Source organism: Myxine glutinosa, chromosome 14 (assembly GCF_964187855.1).
Source record: "Myxine glutinosa chromosome 14, kmMyxGlut1.1, whole genome shotgun sequence".
Classification (NCBI taxonomy): Eukaryota; Metazoa; Chordata; class Myxini; order Myxiniformes; family Myxinidae; genus Myxine; species Myxine glutinosa.
Window position 1 is genome coordinate 30,702,995 of NC_136274.1, and position 14,717 is coordinate 30,717,711.

At 46.9% G+C, this 14,717-nt stretch overlaps 1 protein-coding gene across 1 annotated transcript; it reads left to right on the forward strand.

The window, feature by feature from the left end:
* The first annotated feature begins 1,041 nt into the window (after window positions 1-1,041).
* LOC137439564 (serine/threonine-protein phosphatase 4 catalytic subunit) lies at window positions 1,042-9,824 on the forward strand. Its single transcript, XM_068135439.2, has 8 exons — window positions 1,042-1,446; window positions 1,568-1,619; window positions 3,574-3,624; window positions 3,725-3,826; window positions 6,021-6,194; window positions 6,294-6,420; window positions 7,734-7,923; window positions 9,020-9,824. Exons 1-8 carry the CDS (start codon window positions 1,349-1,351, stop codon window positions 9,147-9,149), a joined length of 924 nt encoding a protein of 307 aa, XP_067991540.1. The 5' UTR covers window positions 1,042-1,348; the 3' UTR covers window positions 9,150-9,824.
* The last annotated feature ends 4,893 nt before the right edge of the window (window positions 9,825-14,717 follow it).

Consider the following 14,717-nt stretch of genomic DNA (forward strand, 5'->3'; position numbering starts at 1 on the left):
TTTTGGAACCGGCCAGCGCGAGGCGTACCTGTGCAGGTAGCTGGCGTCGGAAAAGCACCCGGAATAAGAAATCCGGGGGCTGATCTCCAAGCAGGGACAGCATGGAATCCATCCGGATGGATGGTCGTGTGTCACCGAGGGCGGGAATGTCCAGGAGGCGGTCGGCCCATTCGATCTCCGTGAGCTCGAACGTGGCGATGAGGAGACGTTTGAGCGCCTCGTACTTGTTGTCGCCCGGCGGGCGCCGAAGGATGGACACGACTCGGGCGGCAGTGCCGGGCCCGAGGGCGGCGACCATGTGGTCGTACCGGGTCTCGTCCGCCGTTATGCCTCGGAGTTGGAATTGAGCTTTGGCTTGCAAAAACCAAACGTCGGCTTGCGCTTCCGAAAACTCCGGGAGTTTGACTGCGACGGCGTTGGTAGCCATGGCGTGTTTGGTGGTCAGCAACGGCTGAACCAATCGGGGTCACCAGTGTGGTGCTGCGTACACATAACTCGATTGCCAGAGAGGTAGGCCACAACGCGTTGGTATAACAAAGAGTCTTTATTCAAAGCTCGTACTTCAGCACTGGGCGGGCTCGAGCTTAGAGCCCGCATATATGTCCCGAGGCCACACCTCGTCCCCGGGCGTGGCCGATCGGTCGGAAGGTGGGGCATGTGCTTTCGTTCCCCGCCTGGACGCTCGCGCCACCCACTGGTGCGCGGAATTATTGCCCCTTGTGCCCGCCACAGTATACAATTTCTTTCTCAGGCAACTGGAATCATTTACGGTTGATAAAAATCATATACTATAGTTGTCTGTTGAATGACTTTATTTTATTCTAATTTGGTGAGCTTTTTTTGACAGTGAGATGTTGCATTTTTGCGGACAAATACATTTCATTTCATTGGGCGGTGTATAGGCTGCGCGCTGTTCGGTGTCAAGTTAGCTGTATCATTTTCAATCACATAATAACTAGTGAAATATCATATACTTTGTACAATCGATATAATATAGATCTAAAGAGCATTATTACTATTCGAATGGATTTAAAACTTAATATAGTTACTGAGGTAGTTGTAAATCACGTGACGCAAGTATTTCCGCCCCGCTGTGGAAATGTATAAGTTGTTTAATTAGTTGTTGTTTTATTTACTTTTTTTTTTTAGTATAACTTTTTATCTACATGCCGGCGGCTCTGTTGTCAGAACGTAGTGCGAGCCGGTGTTGGTGAATACTAATATTAATAGTTTACGTCTCACGGAGATTGAGCGCGTGGAACCGGCGTTTCCTTGGCGTTTGACCGGGAAGCCTTCGCTAGGCCTCCGCCGAATCGCCGTCGCTTCCCCGAGCATCCGATCCGCAGTCATGGGGGAGCTGAGTGATCTTGATCGCTGGATTGAGCAGTTGAAGCAGTGCGAGTTGATCAAGGAGGGGGAAGTGAAATCCCTCTGCAGCAAAGCCCGGTTTGTGGTTTCTTTGTCTCGGGGTTTTTTTCTTTGCTCTCTTTGTACTCTGCCCTTTTACAATGGAGTTCCAGGATACAGGCCCAACTCACTCTGTGTTGTTTCCTGGGTTCCCCGGCAGAGAGATCCTGGCAGAGGAGAGCAACGTACAGCGAGTGGACACCCCCGTCACGGTAAGACCGACAAGGTTGTTCCGAGAGCTCACAACGGGTCTTTCCCTGCTGATTTTATGGGGGTGGTGGGGGGTTGTAGAGGAGGGAGGGGGGAGGGGGTGGGGGAGGGAGTGTGAGGTCTGGGGGTGGTGTGTGTGAGGTCTGGGGGTGGTGTGTTTGAGGTCTGCGGGTGGTGTGTTTGAGGTCTGCGGGTGGTGTGTTTGAGGTCTGCGGGTGGTGTGTGTGAGGTCTGGGGGTGGTGTGTGTGAGGTCTGGGGGTGGTGTGTGTGAGGTCTGGGGGTGGTGTGTTTGAGGTCTGGGGGTGGTGTGTGTGAGGTCTGGGGGTGGTGTGTGTGAGGTCTGGGGGTGGTGTGTGTGTGTGAGGTCTGCGGGTGGTGTGTGTGTGAGGTCTGCGGGTGGTGTGTGTGTGAGGTCTGCGGGTGGTGTGTGTGTGAGGTCAGCGGGTGGTGTGTGTGTGAGGTCTGCGGGTGGTGTGTGTGTGAGGTCTGCGGGTGGTGTGTGTGTGAGGTCTGCGGGTGGTGTGTGTGTGAGGTCTGCGGGTGGTGTGCGTGTGAGGTCTGCGGGTGGTGTGCGTGTGAGGTCTGCGGGTGGTGTGCGTGTGAGGTCTGCGGGTGGTGTGCGTGTGAGGTCTGCGGGTGGTGTGCGTGTGAGGTCTGCGGGTGGTGTGCGTGTGAGGTCTGCGGGTGGTGTGCGTGTGAGGTCTGCGGGTGGTGTGTGTGTGTGAGGTCTGCGGGTGGTGTGTGTGTGTGAGGTCTGCGGGTGGTGTGTGTGTGTGAGGTCTGCGGGTGGTGTGTGTGTGTGAGGTCTGCGGGTGGTGTGTGTGTGTGAGGTCTGCGGGTGGTGTGTGTGTGTGAGGTCTGCGGGTGGTGTGTGCGAGAGGTCTGCGGGTGGTGTGTGCGAGAGGTCTGCGGGTGGTGTGTGCGAGAGGTCTGGGGGTGGTGTGTGCGAGAGGTCTGGGGGTGGTGTCTGGGGGTGGTGTGTGCGACTGAGGTCTGGGGGTGGTGTGTGCGACTGTGAGGTCTGGGGGTGGTGTGTGTGACCGAGGTCTGGGGGTGGTGTGTGTGACCAAGGTCTGGGGGTGGTGTGTGTGACCAAGGTCTGGGGGTGGTGTGTGTGACCAAGGTCTGGGGGTGGTGTGTGTGACCAAGGTCTGGGGGTGGTGTGTGTGACCAAGGTCTGGGGGTGGTGTGTGTGACTGTGAGGTCTGGGGGTGGTGTGTGTGACCAAGGTCTGGGGGTGGTGTGTGTGACCAAGGTCTGGGGGTGGTGTGTGTGACCAAGGTCTGGGGGTGGTGTGTGTGACTGTGAGGTCTGGGGGTGGTGTGTGTGAGGTCTGGGGGTGGTGTGTGTGAGGTCGGGGTGGTGTGTGTTGGGGGGGGGGGGGGTAAGTGTGAGGTCTGGGGGTAGGGATGTGGAGGTGGAGACGGTTGGGAGTGTGGGGGGAAGGGGAGTGGGGGTTGAGGGGGGGGTGTTTGTGTGGTGGTCGTGGGGAGTGGTGGTCGTGGGGAGGGTGTGGGGAGGGTGGGGGTGTAGTGATGGGAGTGTGGGGTTGTGGAGTTGGGAGGGTGTGTGTGTGTGGGGAGGGGGAAGGGTGTGGGGGTTGTGGGGAGGGTGTTTGTGGGGTGTAGTGATGGGAGTGTGTGTGTGTGTGTGTGTGTGTATGGGGGAGGAGGGGGGTTGTGGGGAGGGTGTAGTGATGGGAGGGTGGGGTTGGGGTGGTGCACAGGCTGAGAGGCATTGGTAGTCAATCATATTTTGTTTTGTCCGAAACGTTTTGAAGCTTTCGAGAGTTCAGCGATCTATTTGTGGTCCAGCCACCTCTCTTTCGACTTGCCAACAAATCCTTTTGCTTTCCTTGCCACAGCTGCTATGTCCCCCTCCTCCCTCCCCCTCTCATCTGACCTTGCATTCCATGCGTGTCCTCCGCTCCCACCTGCCCCGTCCCCTTCCTTTAGGTATGCGGTGATATTCATGGTCAGTTTTATGACCTGAAGGAGTTGTTTAAGGTACGTGCGTGTCCTCTTTCTTCTCTCTCATTCGACTGTTGCTTGATCTGCAGTCCACATGTCCATCTGATCCGTACCATTAAATCTCTTCCGTTTCCAGATCGGCGGCGAAATCCCTGACACGAACTACCTCTTCCTCGGTGATTTTGTGGATCGGGGTTTCTATAGCGTAGAAACCTTCCTGTTGCTGCTCGCCCTCAAGGTGTGTGTTCGTTTGCACTCTCTATTAGGCCATAAAGTGCTGGATTTACTGGCCAGTAGGCCAGCAATGCTTTTTTTGTCATCGGCTTTTCTCCACCAATTAGAAGCAAGCTTTCATAAGTTACCCCAGGTACTATACAATGTAAGAAAGGTCATTATTCCTTATTTGAGTTGACGTCGGTGGAGGGACAGCCATACAGTTGATCAAAGCGGGAGAGCACCCCTCGCAGCATTACGATGGACCACCAACCAAAATGGACGGTGTGCAAGCTTTAATGGCAAAAATAGAACGAAAGGCATAATAAGGCTCAATTGAGAAATTTGGAGCATAAAGGGGAGAATGGGCTCTCTTTTCTTTCTCTCTTTTCTTTCTCTCTTTTCTTTCTCTCTTTCTACAAGACAGACTTGTAGACCAATCTTTGAACTGACAGTAGAGTAGTGGGGCTATAATTGGGTGCAGTTGGCAAGGGAATGAATGAATGAATGAACGAACAGGAGAGAGATATACTAGATATAGATATAGACATAGAGAGATATAGACAGAGAGAGAGGGGGAGAGAGATACAGACAGACACAGAGAGAGAGAGACAGACAGACAGACAGACAGACAGACAGAAAGAGAGAGACGGATAGATATAGAGATAGAGATAATAATTTATTTTGAACAATTATGGCTGCCCCTTACACTTGGTTTGTCTGAGCAAGTAATTGAATTGGCACATGACTACAAGACCTTGTACGACCCTTGCAGTCTTGACTTCGACGATGAAAATGGTGAAAAACATGTGGACGTCAATCGGTCAACTCATCGGTCTTGATGTTCAGTTTCATAATTGACTAGGAACACGATATGAGCTAATTTACATAGTCATCTCTGCCATATTCCTCACGGAGAGTTTGTTCTGCCGAAGCAGTTTCTTGGCGTTGATTTTGCTATGGCTGGTTTGCCTTTGCCTTCCCAGCAGTCAATCAGTGCTGGAATTTGGAATATTTTCAGGGTGCCAGTGATAGCTCGCCTTCACTTCGCGAAGGTCACCGTGGGATCTTGAACGTCCATCAACTAGTGCCAGCAGATGGGACACCCGTTTAACGTCCATCCGAGGGATGGGCACACACCTTGATGTTTCGGCCTGCCGAAGAAATCGTTTGTTCGGGTTCCAAACCCAGTCTAGACACCTTTGAGGGGAGTGTGCATACCTTTAGATCAGTGGGGCTCAACCTGGGGGTCGTTTGGGGTTTTCCGGGGGTCATGAAGGTGTCATAAATAACATATCAATTTGTTGAGCCCATTTTTAGGAACCTAACAAAGGTGCATACCACACACAGTATTTTGTTCGCATATGCGCGTACGTCACGACCCCCAGGTTAAGAACCTATGCTTTAGATCCGCTGCTTTAGATCTTTTCTACCCCCGCTAATTTCACCCCAAATCCACTTTTTTGAGGTGCCGACTTCTTTCCTGGAAGTCCTTGGTGTCCTTGCGTTTTATACCTATCCTGCCTCCCCCCAGGCCCTCTCCCTCCCACACATCTCCCGATGTCCCTGCTCTCAAATGTTGTGTTTGTGTGCTTCCTCCCCTTCTCTCCCCATCTTGTCGACCGCTCCCCTTTTTATATACTTTGTTTGCTTGTTTGTTTGATTTGTTTGTTTGATAAATGTTAGCTCTTTCACGAGCCTCGACTCTGTATACAAAAAAAAAACCCCCCAAAAAAACTGCCAGCCCGCCGGTGGACGTAGAAATGGCTGAAAGTAAATAGAAGGTATCTACTGTACGGAAGCTCTGCAATACCGCTTCGGCGTATTTTCTCCTTCATGAAATGCAGTCGAAGAAAAGGAAAATGATGGAAGGAACGAGACCAAGTTTGATAGTATCATGCGGAAGCACATTGACAGTTGGATTTAAAAAAAGAAAAAGAAGACCTTTGATACTTTGTGGCAACAATGTCACTGAATAATAATTGTCAACGCGAATTACCGTTACAATACGTCTCACTGAAACGCAAAACTTTCCTTACGCATAAATCTGTGTTTTTGTCTCGGTGAGAATTTGTTTTTCATTAAAATTAGTCATGTTAAAGGAAATGCTGGGGGAAAATATGAGCTGCCTGAGGTGTGTGTTGTTTGGGTTCCCGCTAATCGTTGATCGAGATTGGATGACACATTTATTTGATTATGAACTCGTACGTGTTCTGCAGGTACGGTACCCCGATCGAATTACGTTGATCCGAGGGAACCATGAAAGCAGGCAGATTACACAAGTGTATGGTTTCTATGACGAATGTATGCGCAAGTATGGTTCCGTCGCTGTCTGGAGGTACTGCACGGAAATCTTCGATTTCCTGTCCCTGTCTGCCATCATTGACGGCAAGGTATGGTCGTTTTGGCGCCACTTTGTTGATCATAATGTCTGAGGCCAAACATCTCGTCATTATTTGATTTCCCATTTTGTCCTTTGCGCGGCTGCACAGATATTCTGCGTCCATGGCGGCCTCTCTCCCTCTATCCAAACCTTGGATCAGATCCGCACCATTGACCGAAAGCAAGAGGTTCCACACGACGGACCCATGTGTGATCTTCTCTGGTCGGACCCAGAAGGTCAGTCACTACAGTATTCCTGCCTGCAGCTTAAAAAAAAAAAAATTATATACAGTCAAGGCTTGTGTACGAGCTAGACACAGGACTTGGTGGACAGTTTGTGTGTGTGACAAGGTAAGATCCGAATCCGGATATGACACGATTACATTTTAAGTGATTCTTCACCATTGAGAGATAGATCCAAAAACAATATATAGCATGATATTCCAAAAAGATTGGACAGATTATGACCAAACAAGGTGGATGAGTTGGGTAGGTGACAAGTACAAGCCGATTCGATTTTGGTTCATGTCCGGATGCAGATCCGGCCTATCGATGGACTATTCAGCCTCGTGGAGGTATGCGCTCTACCGAGTGCCGTTCTCGTGATTATTTTATACCTGGAAGTCCAAAACACTGCAGATGTTCTTTTTTCTGTCGAGTTTTTTTTTTTTTGTGTACAAGGTCGAGGCTCGTGAAAGAACTAACATTAATCACACAAAAAGTCAAACCGACACATAAAACACAAAAGACAAGGGGGGCGGCAGACAAGATGGGGAGAGAGGGGGAAGGACACAAACACAACATTTGAGAGCAGGGACATCGAGAGGACTTGGGGGGGGGGGGGGGGGGGAGGTGGGAGAGGTATAAAACATATCAACACTGCAAGGACTCTGGGGTGAATTACCGGGGGTAGAAAAGATCAAGGTTTTGGATAGGGGAAGATAAGAGATGGTGGTGAACAGCTGTTTTAAAGACCTGGAGGGAGGAGTGGGATTGAAGGGAGTGGGATTGAATTTTGAGTGAGTGTATCCTGTCTTGGCCGAATGAATCGAGCTGAAACAACGACTTGGGCCGTACCACTATCGGGGATGAGTACTGTGTGACGTCATGAGAGCGTGGAGTACGGTACAGGTAATAATCAAATCTCTGTACTGCGTGTTTCTCTTTTTTATGCGTGGTTCTAATCTATTCTAGTGGGCTACACTTAGGCATTGTAGCAGGCGTATTTTATTATTCATTGTACATTTTTGTACTAGTATTAAATAAAGTAAAGCTTGTCACAAATCTTTCCTTGTGGCAGATGTTTCCTGTTGGTATTGAAATAAAATTTGTGTTTGTAATGCTGGAAGGGCTGCTGCACAAAACTCCTGCCGCGAATGAGCAGTGGCAATGCATTAGCGGCAAGGGCGTGCCCGAGTAACGATGGAACCAGCAGGCTGAATCCGGAATTGAATCCCAGGCTAATGTGCATGCGTCGACGGCACAAGATCAACATTTCCGGTGTTGCTGATGCAAATTGCAATTTGTTTTCCGATTTTTATGAATTGCAGACACGACAGGCTGGGGGGTGAGCCCGAGAGGTGCTGGCTACTTGTTTGGGAGTGATGTGGTGTCGCAGTTCAATGTGGCTAACGACGTGGAGATGATCTGCAGAGCCCATCAGCTGGTCATGGAAGGGTACAAATGGCACTTTCAGGAGACTGTGCTCACCGTATGGTCAGCTCCAAATTACTGTTACCGGTAATTATGCACTTGTTGCTCGTAAAAATCATTATACAGCGTTTAGTGTCGTTGCGTGCGTCGATGGCCGTCCTCAAGTTGTTGTTTTTGTTCGACGTTGCTCGCCATCTGCAACTTGTTCGGGATTTTCTGAGTGGGGCCTAACGTGTTCTTTGTACTGTTTTATTCTGTCTCGTTATTGCTTCGTGTTCCACATCCTCTGGATCCTTCCTCCCTATCTTGAACTCTGTTAACCTCCATCTAAATCCTTCACTTGCACCCAACAACTACGTTGTCTCCCCTTCACGTCTTCAACTTTCTTATTTTACGCGGTGCGGCAATCACAAACGTAGGGCAATACCCCTGGCGCTCACCTGGTAGAATAAACGGTATACTGCACTGACGAAAGGTATTTTAAAGCAATTTCAATGGTTGCTAGAAGACAAGGCAGCATGTAGAATCGTACTAACATAACCGTAAGAACAAAAAAATAATACCTATTTTGGGGGGCAACTCCCCGCCCCGTGCATCTCTTCAGACCCCCATTTTTCCAATGCCGTGAACAAACTTTAGTCACAACACAACAAATATCATTAGTGCCAAATTGGTCGAAATCCCTTCAGCGGTTTTGGAGAAGAAGTTTCAAGTGTTTACAGATGGATGGACTGACAGACGGACGATGCGCCATCGCATAAGCTCTCCTGGACGGACGGACGGACGGACGGACTGACTGACTGATGACGCGCCATCGCATAAGCTCCCCTGGACGGACGGACTGACGAACATGCCATCGCATAAGCTCCCGTGAACTTCGTTCCAGGTGAGCTAAAAAAGCAACTTGCATTATCCATCTGGGAACGCAAGCCCAAAGGACGAGAATAACATAAAGTCCCTCCACGCAGCGTGTACCAATCCTTCGCCTACGCCCGAAGTTCCTGCTACGCGGGAGGGCTAACGGCCAAAATGTCAGGTTTATTTTACTTCCCGTGGCGGTTTTATATCTTTGTCAACCCTCAATTGGTGGGTTTTATTATTCGAGTTGCTCGTCGGTGTCTACCTACGCTAGCGTCGCCGAATTCTCGTGTTCCTCTTTTGATACGATGATCTTTCTGTTCAGGTGTGGCAACGTGGCAGCAATATTGGAACTCGATGAACACGCTCAGAAGGAGTTCACCATCTTCGAAGCGGCACCTCAGGAAGAACGAGGCATTCCTGCTAAGAAGCCGATTGCCGACTACTTTTTGTGAAGCAAAAAGCAAAAGACTGGGAATATTGCACTTGGACATGCTCGTTACCTGAAACATGTTCACACTTTTTTAAATTTTTAACTCTTGGTATTTTTTTCTTCTTTTCCTCACCCATCCTGGGCAAAGACCGCAGGAAATGGTGAGGTCTTCTCATATTCCACACTGGCATCTACTCTTAATGATTCTTATCGAAGAGCAGCAGTTGTAGAAATGTTTTCTAATTATCTATTCTTGTCTGCAGCTCCTTTGTACCAGAAAACTATTTATTGTTATCGGCCTACCCTCTGCTGTGCCGTAATTTATACGACAGGTAACCCTCACCTGTTCACAACTGCAATGCTTGAGGTTTATTTTTTGGTTTTTTTTTATCCTGCATGTGGGTCACCAGCACCGGAACAAACTGGTTTACCCTCAGGCTTTCTTATCCTACCCTGTTTTTAAATAAAATAAATGAACAGCATTATAATTAAGTGACGTATGTGGGAAAATTATCACAATTATCACTGTCAGCGTCGCCCAGATGGCAGAGCACTGGTACGGTTCGCCAGAGGACCTGGGTTCGATTCCTGGTCTGGGCATGTAATTTTCCCACATTGTCAACTGTTTTTAAATGTTGTTTAAATTATTTCTTTTTTGGGTGGGTGGGGGAGATGGTAATAAATTTTTGTTCACGTTTGTGGAATCTTTTGGCTGATACAAACACCCACTATAATTTACAGTTGGTCATGTTGAAATTGTGTTGTTGGTGTCGAACCAGACTAACGTGAATATTCAAAAACTTTCAATATTCGGAAAGGTCAATGTTCCCAAATCAGAAATCTCACCTGAGCTTATCTGGTTCTGCAGATTTTGTCTAGACTTCTGACATTCGCGATCAGATTACAGCAAACATCCCCATCCTGCAGTTTCCTGAAGCTCTTGTCAAAGACCCTTCGGTTGTGGCCTTTAACCAATCCATCCAGCACATACAGGGTCTGCCTCTTCCTCTTCATCAACTCTACCCACCATCGATTCCTCCAGACTTGGTTTATGCACGCGTGATGTGTCCAAAGTATGAGGGACAGTCCATGGAATTTTTAACATTAGTCTCCAACACCATCTTTCAAAACTATCAGTCTTCTTCTTTTCTTCTTCACTGTCCATGACTCACATCCATACATTGCAACTGGAAATACCAGAGCATTCATGGGCCTCCTCTTGCTTTGAGTCGTCATAGCTTTGTCTTTCCAGATCTTTGTAAATCCTGGCATTGCTGGTCGATGTTCCCAATCCGAACACGTCGATCTTCTCCGTTGATAAGAATTGTCCTTTTTGGGTTTAAATAAAGACCAGCCGCTTTTTCAATTTCCTTCACTGCAGAAGTTTCATTTAGTAGTTTTTACTTTCTGCCTCTGGAGTGGTATCGACAGCACTGTCGAGACGTCTTCCTCCAATCCCGACTCCATCCTGTCGTCCAAGTTTGATTTCTTCATGATGTGCTCACTTTACAGATTGAACCAGGAAGAGACTTCACCCCCTGTCTATTGTCATAGTACAATTGTCACCAAATCTGTTTGTATTCCTTGACTGTATAATTATTTGATTGTCTGTCTATTGTCGTATGTCGTTGTCTGTCTACTGTCTATTGTCATAGTTACAATCAGTAACGCCAAGTTTTGCTGTAATCAAAAAACAGAGATGGTATCCATCTTCCTTTTTCCATGATCCACCTCAGATTTGCGATCTCCAGTACCTCTTCCTCTTATTAAACCTGTTTGCTCAACGGGTATTTCCCACTTAATGAACTTTTCTCTTCGGTGTTGGATGATCTTTCATAATATTGTGCTGGCACATGAAATCAACGCAATTTTTCGGTTATTTGAACATTCTCTTCCATCACCTTTCTTTAGCAATGGCAGGTGGACTAAACGCTTCCACTTTTTAGGCCATACACACCTGCTCCAGAACTGTGTACAAATTTTGATTGCCTCCTCCCCATCTACCTTGAGTTCTATTGGAATTCATCGGCACCTGGTGCTTTTCCATTTGCCAGCTCTTTCAAGGTGCTAACGTACTTCACATCCTATCCACATTTGTTCTTGCTCATATTTTCTTTCTTTAATACATAAAAATAATATGTCATTTCCAATGATTACCGTAAATACAGAACACAGGTACAAGTACAAAATGCATGTAAAACATTTAAGTCAGGATGTCAGAATAACCCTATTATTGGCCAATGTTCTGAGATGCTGTATTGGTGAGATCTGATCGGGGGTGTCACAATCCACCAAGAGCTTATCCAGGTAAGTCCCGGTGCGTCCTTGGACCACGACACAACCGTTGTGTGGGACGCCGGGTTGGATTGCTCGAGTACAATACCCTTCAGATCGAATAATATGTCCAGCTAGTCGCAGTCTGTGCTCGTAACACTTGGTCCGGTGGTCTGAGCTTGGCATGCTGGTCAAGCTCCACAGTGATTGTGTCGACCAATATATCATGAAGGCCGCTCAAAGAAGGTGTGTAGCATCAATTTCCTACTGAATGATCTTGGTCAACATCCAAGTTTCCTCATTGTACAACAATACTGTTTCTATGGTGGCATGAAATATCTTGCTTCTAATCTGGTCAGGCAGAGCGTTGGAGTCCAATACTGGATTTTGACACCGTGACATCATGTGGATGAAGAATGGAGCCACCCAAGTCAACAAACTGCAGCGTGGCATTGCCCTCACGGCTCCAGCTTCAATGCTATAGGTGATTTGTAACTTACAATCTTCGGAATGCATGCTCTTGACACCAAAAAAAGCTCACACCTGATTTCTTTGGGATTCCCAGTTTGGGCTGTTCTCCACTTGTTAGGGGATCAATTATGTTGAAAATATTGTTCATGATGTGAACCATTCTTCCAGCAAATGAAGGAATTCCAAGGACTTCAACTGGAATTTCATCCAAGCCGGTTGCTTTCCCACCTGGGCTATCAGGAACGATCTTGTGAATTCTTCAAGTGCGATTGAAGTCTGCAGGAGATGGAAGTCTGGCGTCATCAGGGAGCATGAAAGGTATCTCAGGCAGTGGTGGTACATAGACAATTCCACAAAATAAATCTTTGATATAATTTATCTCTTTGTATAAAGTTTGCCATCATATTTCTATCTCAATATTGTATTTTTTTTCATCTTTAGTGATCTGTGTTTGATACGTAGTTTTGCCACCATGAGTTCATGATCTGTCCCACAGTCTGCACCCAGCAGTGTGTTCGTAGATTGTACAGCATTTCTCCATATTCTGTCCATTAGAATGTATTCTATTTGATTTCTCTTCATTAGCACCATTACTTTCTCTCAGATTTATGATCACAATGGTTTCCTTGGCATGTACGGGAGTGGTTTGCCATTGCCTTCTGGGCAGTTGATACTAGACTTTTATGATCCTAGCCATTGTTCTCAATAAAATAATCCTTTGCCCACTATCAGGGCCATTCAGCCAATATGTGCCAGCAGTCTGCATAACCAGCCACCACCTGCTCCCATGGTTTCACATAACCCTGATCAGGAGACTAAAATGGGGGTTGTACACCTTGCCCATGGGCTAACGGATGCAAAGGCCACCTCCTTAGGGAAAACAAACCAAACAAAAAAAAAAAACCTGCTTTTACCCAATCAAACCCTTAGCTTTTGGTTTCAAAATCTGAAGTGCAAAGCAGCGACAGATTTGGATTCAGTTTACTTCTTCATGAGCTGCCTACCAAGGCTAATGAAGCCCATTTGTCCAAAGCAACTGGTTCTATGGAACCAGCGATTCGCCTTTCACCTCTATGACCGTTCGTGAGAACAACCCCCCTATTCGTGGGGGGGCCTATGTACTCAATTTCAAGTTCCTGTGCAGTTCATGTTAATTTTGGGCAACCACTAGAAATGTATTCTACTGGGTCCTACTAATTGGAAAAATGATGTCGCCATTTTTTTCTGTTGACCTTTAGTGACCTTGACTCAAGGTCAAAGTTCAAACGTCATTACAGTGACCATACTTCAAAGTATATCGACCGTGGTACCAAAATGTGGCAAATTTCACAAGGAACATTGGTTATGACATTTGTTTTGTCATTTGCCCTCTCACATGTTTTGACCACTAAACGGTGGTTTTTATTTGCCCTCTCAGATGTTTGCAATATGCAAATTAATAAGCAAATGACCTAATTAGAGAAAAATATGCATAATTAACATATAGTCTTCGCCATACACGTAAATCCCATCACTTCGCATTATTATTGAATGCCAATCATCAGTTACCATCTCAAATGTGTTCTGCTGGATCCTAAACTGGAAAAATATGTTGCTTATTGTTTTCTGTTGACATGTTCTTGATATTCATGTTCGCCAGCCTGGTGTTGGCTTAGCGGTTAGAGTGCCAGCTTGGGATCCTAGGATCCTGGGTTCGAATCCCGGTCGATCGCTGAATTAATGCCAGGGGGGTTGACTCAGCCTGTCATCCTTCCGAGGTCGGCAAATTGAGTACCAGCTTGCTGGGATGAATGATCACGATGTGTACCCCGATTCAGAATAGGCACACTGTATCCCTGCGCATCATAAGAGCGTGACCAAGGGTTGGCGTCAGGAAGAGCATCCGGCCATAAAATCATTGCCTCAAACAGGGAACCATGATTGTCATGGGGCCCGCAAGGCTAACCCCCACTCTAGCGGGGAAAAATGGCCTTAAAACGATCATTCATTCATTCATTCATTATATGTTCTTGATATTAACTCACCTTTGACATGTACTTGACTTTACTTACCTTGACCCAAGGTGAAATGTCAAATGTCATTTTAACCATGTGATGCGATCAAGCAAAATAAGTCAGATGTCTAGAATATTGATTTTTGGATTCAAGTTCCCAATGCTTTTCTTTATACTGTTCATTCATCATGCTCAGTTGCTCATGTTGGTTTTGTTCATGTTCATGTTGGTTGGTCAAAAATTTTACAATGTGTGTCAACAATAACCATTAGATGCACATAGGAACACAATCATGGTAATGCAGAATTGTGGCCAAAATATGCTCTTTGAACTTTGACCTTAGTTCAAGGTCACGAGTCACAAGAATATTGACATCAGTCAGCTAATAGGACCCAGGATACATTTGTGATTAATTACTAACAATTAACATTTTCTGGAGACGGGATGTACGAGCCATTATATGTATAACTGGGATATATGTTTAATAGGGTATGCTAATTATGCATATTTTTGTGTCTAGCTCATTTGCATATTGCAAAAAAACGAAAGGTCAAATGACGAAACAAATGTCATAACCAATGTTCCTTGTGAAATTTACCACATTTTGGTACCCAGGTTGATATACTTTGGATGTGAAGTAAATATATGTCTGAGGTTGTTGGAGGTATGTCCCCCCACTATATGTGAAGGCTGGTGCTGGACTCGACTGTCAGAAGTTGTTGTATAGCTCCGGGCAGTTCTCTCGAACAAGCCTGTGGCAGGGAGACAGCCAAACGATCTCGCAGGAGCGACCCAGATATTCCCTACATCAATGATGGTGTACCCTGGTGTTGGCTTAGCGGTCAGGGTGCC